The sequence below is a fragment of the Apium graveolens genome, unplaced genomic scaffold (assembly GCF_009905375.1).
Source record: "Apium graveolens cultivar Ventura unplaced genomic scaffold, ASM990537v1 ctg2813, whole genome shotgun sequence".
Lineage (NCBI taxonomy): Eukaryota > Viridiplantae > Streptophyta > Magnoliopsida > Apiales > Apiaceae > Apium > Apium graveolens.
This window is the reverse complement of record NW_027417810.1, coordinates 117572-124158: the sequence shown is the minus strand read 5'-3', so window position 1 is coordinate 124158 and position 6587 is coordinate 117572. Positions and strand designations below refer to the sequence as shown.

Sequence of the window (6587 nt, the reverse complement as noted above, 5' to 3'; positions counted from 1 at the left end):
AAGCATGATAAAACAATATATAAGAGATTGTTATATAAAATTTAAATTACAATTGGCCACTTTGAATTTTTCTCAATTCTTCCAATTTCACTAAACATTTTCTAGCATCATGTTCCTCAATGTTGCAATGTCCGCATTTCCTTTTTTTTTTGTAAGTTCCTCAACGGGACTTTTAATTCGGTGCTCTTTTTTGCGTCCTTTGGTTTTTGAAACAACGGGGTCAAGAATAGTTTCATGCAACTTCTCTCCACTTTCTTGAGTAATTTTGGTATCAAATTCAATTCCAACACCTTCCACCCCATGAACGGGCATTTTCTCAATAATTTCGGTCTCTCAATTAATAACTCTCACGGCATACTCATAACGTTCCTTCGACGCCATGCAACTATGACTAAACCCTATAGTGAGTAAAGTCATGTGATTAAATCTTTCTGTTGGAGTCAAATCATGGGATGATGCATCATCTACGGGCATGTGATATGGCAACACACCATTAACTTTATTGGCATCCCTAGTCCACCTCCGTTTCACAAAATGTTCCGGTAATTCGACCACACACCTCTTTGAAACACGGCAATAAATGACGACATGACATGCCCGAATGCTCAACATTCTACATATGCAAGAACCCCAAAATGACAACTTGTTGAAGGTAACGAGATAAGTGGTTCTATTAGACTCAACCATTAATGGTCAATAACATTTGTAGTACGTATCCTCCACATCTTCTAAGAAACAACCTCTATCCTTCTCCACAAAGTACTTTGCGGCCTCAACCAATTTGTCTTGAAATTTTTTGAACATCTCTTTCATATAAATGGAAGCGGCATGTTGCTCCAAGGTGGTCTTCAGTCACATGCAATGAATTTTATGATGTGTATTATAATCCTCTTCTTTCTCACGCATAAATTGTCTTTCTAACACTTTTTGTGCACCCTCAACAAATTCTTTCAACCCCGTGCAAGACCCTACATAAGCATTAAAAAAGGCATTCAATTCTTCGCTTCTTGAAGTTGTTTTTTGACTTGCGGAAAAAATGTTACGTGTATAAGCATCGATCCACTTATGCTTCAAATTATACAATCCTCCAACTTGTACTTCAAGATCAATGGTTTCCACATATCCTCAAAAATTTCTTCAGTCAACGAGTGATATATGTAATTGTTGAAGTCACCTTTAAATTCCTCCTTTGCATAGTAGGTTGAGAGCTTCACCGGAAATTTGTTAGTAATGTGCCACGAACATAATAAATGTGTCGTGTTCGATAGTTGAGATTGAATTTCCCCCGCCATCGCTTGATCTTGATCGGTGATAATAGCCAAAGGTGCTTTTCCTTCAACGGTCTCTAACCAAGTACCCAAAACCCACTCAAATGTAGTCTTCAATTCATCACGCATTAGTGCAAATCCAAAGAGAATCGATTGATAGCGATGATTCACCCCGGTGAACGGCAAAAACGGCATAACATACCTATTTGTTCGATATATTGTATCAAATGCAACCACATCACCAAATTTTTTGTAGGCTAATAACGACCGGGGGCCAACCCATAAAAGACACTTCAATCTTCCTTCTTCATCAATTAGAGTCCGATTAAAAAAATTTCCTCCACTTTCCTCTTCTAACCTATGTAACAAATCCAATCCCGCTTGCGTATCATTCACACCCAAATTATCTTTTCTAAAATCTCGCACGACATTTCTCAAGTGTTGGGCATTAAACCCTCCTTGCTCTTCTCCTCCGTGCATTTTTCCAAATATATTCATTTGTTGTCTAGGCACAATACCCGAAACATGTAAACTCTTAATTAAATTCTTTTGGGCGGCGGTTACATGTCGCTCCCTTTTAATCAAATTCATCTTAGAAGGCGACACAACATCGTGATTGTGATTTAATTCCAACGATGTTATCTCTCAATGCCTTGTATTTCGCCTATTAATCACATAGATCCTAAACTTACATTCACTTCTAGGAAGTTTATCTCTACGCCTTTTCTTCTTCTCACTACCGACACTTCCTATCAAAACTTCTTCATCCTCTACGGGTTCTTTATCGCGGTTTTCTCCCGCTAAATTAAAAACATAAGTACGGGCATCTATTGTTTTGTCCACACGCCTTTGTGTATTTTGGATTTTAATTGCAAACCCATTTTTCAAAGCATAGGCCCTAATTACATTTTCGGCGGCTACCAAATTAGGGAAATTTTAACTCAAGAAAGGAATTACAATATCTTCTTCCCCAATAACACTCTTATCCCTACTCTCACTAGAGGTGGCCAGACGGTCGGGCCGGCCGGGCCATACTGAATTTCCGGCTAGCCGTGTCAATAACCCAGTAACTCGTGAATGGCACGTAGAAGTGAACGAGCCGAGCCGTGCCAGTTTATTAAAATGATAACCCGGGATCGGCTCGTGAATTAGGCGAGTTTCCCGAGTTAGGCGAGTTACGCGAATATGAGCCGATTAACCGTTTGTTTGGCGAATTCAGACGAGTTAGCCGGTAATTATGTAATGCTTACATGCTGGAAAGTGAGGCTGGAAACTTGGAAAGTGGAAAGTGGAAACAGATGATATGAATATTATATAACCATTTTATTTATGTATAACAAAATTACAACAAGTGGCAAGCAAAACAAAGCTTTTGGTCCACTACTCCACTCAGTTGTTTTTATTTAATTTTTTATTAGGAATGTACATGTATGTGAATACCAACTTGGTAGTTGGTAATATCAACCGTAAACTGTTGTGAATTGTGATTCAATCAGAAATTGAAAAATTGATAAATATATATTTATATTTATGTAAACTTGTACAACTAGAATCAAAACTAAATATTTAGATAATATTTAGATGGCTACGAATTATGATGAAAACAAATTTGTTATTTTTAAAAAGCAAATAAGTGACTATAGTACTGAAGGTGCAGAAAGAAACAAACTATTTTTTTTGTAACTTCAATTTTTCTTTTCAAAATTGTGTTTTTTTTCGAATTTATAAAACTAACATGTTATAAGGAAAAGAGGACGGTACCTCTATAAATTTTATTAATTAAAAAAATATTACAATTGATTTGAGAGGACTCCTCTCTAAAAAAACTGAACAAACCGTGTTTATATTTTAAGTAAGATACAAAACATAACAAATTTTAAAAATACAAGGCAAACAAATGTTATCAACTATTCAAATTCTTCTTCTTGTGGATCGTTCACTGACATGCCCAATTCCGATGAAGTGTCCATCGTTATCCAAGTATCCTCTTCGCCGTCTGAATCATCTTTTTTCATCCCTTCTTGTCTCTTTGCCGCTTGATCCCAATCCTTTTTGCAAACACATATCTTGACCACATCCTGTAACGGCTCGTATATTTTTAGTATTATTTAAATATGTAATTATTGAATAATTAAATAAATAAAATATGTATATGAGTTCTGCCAGCGGGTTATTGCTTTGTTGTTATGTATATGTGATTATTAGTGTATGAGATTGAATTCCGTGGTTAATTATTGGGTTGTATGATTTTGATTCGCTTTTAAAAGTGATTTTATTGCAGTTTTATTTTCCATAAATATTTGGATTATTTCTAAAATTGTTTTTATGATTTTATAATTACAATATCTGTTTTTGGGATTTTATAAAATTTAGAAATCAATATTTTATTGATTATTTATCCCGAAATGTTTTTCTGATTGTATTTAGTAGTAAAATCAATATTGAATTCAGAAATGCTTTAAAAATTACGAAACTCATATTTAATTAAGTTTGGAATATTCTAAGAATTTTAAAATTATTTTAGAAATTTTTGGGATTAATTTCACACGCGCGTTGATTCGTTTAATTGATAAAGCGAGCGTAAATTACGTTTCAGAAATTATTTTAAAATTACGAAATTTATATTTTTATAAACTTCGGGATATTTGTAATATTTTAAGACTATTTTCGTGATTTTATGAATTTGTTTTAAGTGCAGCTCGATAGGTTAGTTGTGAAACGCGGGTACGAGTTGCATTTCAAAAATTATGAAAATTTTATTTTATTAGTTTCGGGATTTTTTGAAAATTTTAAGACTGTTTTCATGAGTTTCTGAAACCGTTTTAAGTGTGCTTTGGTTCGTATATGTCAAAACACGGGGTAAAAACTAGGCCCTCGCGCAGAATAAAGACACGTGGCGGGCGTTTACGAAGCAAATAAAAATGTGGCGCATTTGTATTAATTAAGATGTAAATATTATTTCTTTATTAGAGATATTAGTCTCTCTCTTCCTTCCTGATCTCAAATTTCTTTTCTTCTTTTTATTATTTTTCTCCCCCATTTCTTTTATTCCCGTTTCTTTCTCCCCTTTCCGTGCTTGGCCGACGCTGTTCTTCCCCTTTCCGGTAGCACCGCGGCTGTTCTGGTATCGCCGCCGCCTTAATTTTTCCCGGTTCCTTTAAGTTGGTTCCAGTGATTGTATAGTTATATATACATGCGAGTGTATATATGTATGCGTGGTTAATGGAATTGTTTGCATATGTGCAGTTTATTTTCTGATTTGGTCTTACTTTTTCAGCCACATCAGTGTTGTTTTCTGGTCTTGGCTGCGCGAGTGTTGTATTGAGTTTACAAAAATTCTTGCAGAAATTATTGATTATTTTAGTGATATTAATTGAAATGCGTGCGAGAAATTAATAATCATTGGTGGAATTCGTGTCGGAAACCTAAACTTATCGGGTACCTTGCGAATCTTACCGCCGTCGGCGATGAGCCTCGGCGAGCCGACGGTGGACTATGATGAATACTTTTGAGTACTATAAAATAAAAATATAAAATATGAATAAAAATATATAAAATGCGAATAATAATAATTGATTGGTTTGAATCGGTGGGTTGGGGATTTGTGAAGTTGGATTTCAGTTGGATTTTGATTGTGGATTATTGCAGTTGTTGTTGTGTATTGACGTCGAGTTGCTTCGACGGGATAGTCTGATAAATAAAGGAAGTGTTGCCCGATTTCCGGAAAATTAAACTACGGAAATACGGGATTGTATCCGATAATTATCAGGATGTCGATCAAATATATATTGTTATTCCTAGAGGACTAACAATGAGATTTACAGAAGGGGGGGTTGAATGTAAATCTCAAAACTTTTTTAAGTTTTGAGAAGTTTATTAAAGCAGTGTGTTCTAGATGAACAAGTGTATGAATTGCTTTGAGCTAATGCAGACAGATATATATTCAAACACAAAATGTAAAGAACACAACAAACTTTAAAAACTTTTCTGGTGGATTTGTTGTTCCACCAGAGATGGTATATTAGAAAATCTGTGTTCAACAACGTTGATCACAGCTGCATCCTAGTACAAACTAGATGAATTTTCTCTCAAGATATTTCTTAACAGCTCTGGAAAATCTCTCTCTAATTACTAGCTTCTTCTTGGTTTATATATTACCAAGTGTACAAGTGAAAAACAATATAAAATTACAATAGTAAAATAAGTTCTTCACTTGCTTCTTTTCCTGTTCAATCAAGTACTTTGTTGACTATTGCATCTTTGTACTAAAGAAGAACGGCTGCTTTTTCTGTTGATCCTGAAATTCGGCTACCACATCTCAGTTTTCTCTGACAACCCATGTGCCTCTGTTTGTAGGTACAACTACCACTTATCAACGGCTAATTAGCAGAACATCCGTTGAAGCTTTCATCCGTTGATGACTTCATCCGTTGAAGGATGTTATCCGTTGAAGCTTTCATCCGTTGATGCTCTCATCCGTTGAAGGATGTTATCCGTTGAAGCTTTTAGAGACATCTGTTGAAGCTTAGCTTCTCATCCATTGAAGGTCTTTAAGTCATCCGTTGATACCACTTCATTTATACAAAATTACAAGGCATGAAATATTTACAATTGGCCTTCCTATCTGCATATCATCTAGTAGTCAACATGACTCATAGTTTCTCTCAACTTCTAAGAATTACATTTTAAATACAGAGACTGAAATATGCTACAATACTAGACTTATTTCTAAGTAAAGCTACACCATCAACGGATAGCCAAAGTGGTCTTATCCGTTGAGGCTACAGACACTAAATTTCTACTTAAGTGTTTTGTTAAACATATCATCAAACTAATGCACATATATTCCTAACAATCTCCCCCTATTTATGTCTATAAGAATTGTAGGCATAAATTCAGGGTTAACTTGATGATAACAAAACACTTAACAAATATTTGAATTGAAACTAAGTAGAAATATAAAAGTGCTGCAAAAGTGTATGTACTAGGAGGTAATTGAAGATTTACAGTATTTCCAAGGGTGCTCCTCTAGCCTGAGCAAATCATCATTTTCTTCTTTGTTCCCTGGTTTTCTTTCCTAGCCCTTTGTCATTTTCCTCAATTTGGAGTTGGAGTTGTCTGAAGAATTCAGCTTCATCTTCATCACTGATATCCAACTTAGATTGCATTTCCTTGAGAGTTTCATTGCTGGCAATCTTGAGTTGGTCTTCAAGTCTGAAAAATCTTCTGACTCCTTTGTCATCTCTAAATTCCATCAACCAATGAGGTGATTTGTGAATTTTAGTTCCCCTTTCTTGTATGAGTAAGGTTCTGGGCAAA

General features: G+C 35.0%; 1 protein-coding gene across 1 annotated transcript; it reads right to left on the bottom strand.

Annotated features, from left to right (window-relative positions):
• Nucleotides 1–333: 333 nt before the first annotated feature.
• LOC141700719 (protein FAR1-RELATED SEQUENCE 5-like) lies at nucleotides 334–1859 on the bottom strand. The gene is made up of 4 exons (XM_074504417.1): nucleotides 1082–1859; nucleotides 925–968; nucleotides 713–846; nucleotides 334–613 (listed from the first exon to the last, which is right to left on the bottom strand). The coding sequence occupies exons 1-4, from the start codon at nucleotides 1857–1859 to the stop codon at nucleotides 334–336; spliced, it is 1236 nt and encodes a 411-aa protein (XP_074360518.1).
• Nucleotides 1860–6587: the final 4728 nt, after the last annotated feature.

Excerpts from the sequence above, each read along its gene's own strand:
- LOC141700719 (XM_074504417.1), bottom strand. The coding sequence starts at position 1,859 with ATGAATTTGATTAAAAGGGAGCGACATGTAACCGCCGCCCAAAAGAAT. Across the intron at positions 847-924 it reads TTGTTGAGGGTGCACAAAAA|ACCACCTTGGAGCAACATGC; the intron begins GTGTTAGAAAGA and ends ATGTGACTGAAG. Across the intron at positions 614-712 it reads TTAGAAGATGTGGAGGATAC|AATGTTGAGCATTCGGGCAT; the intron begins GTACTACAAATG and ends TTGCATATGTAG.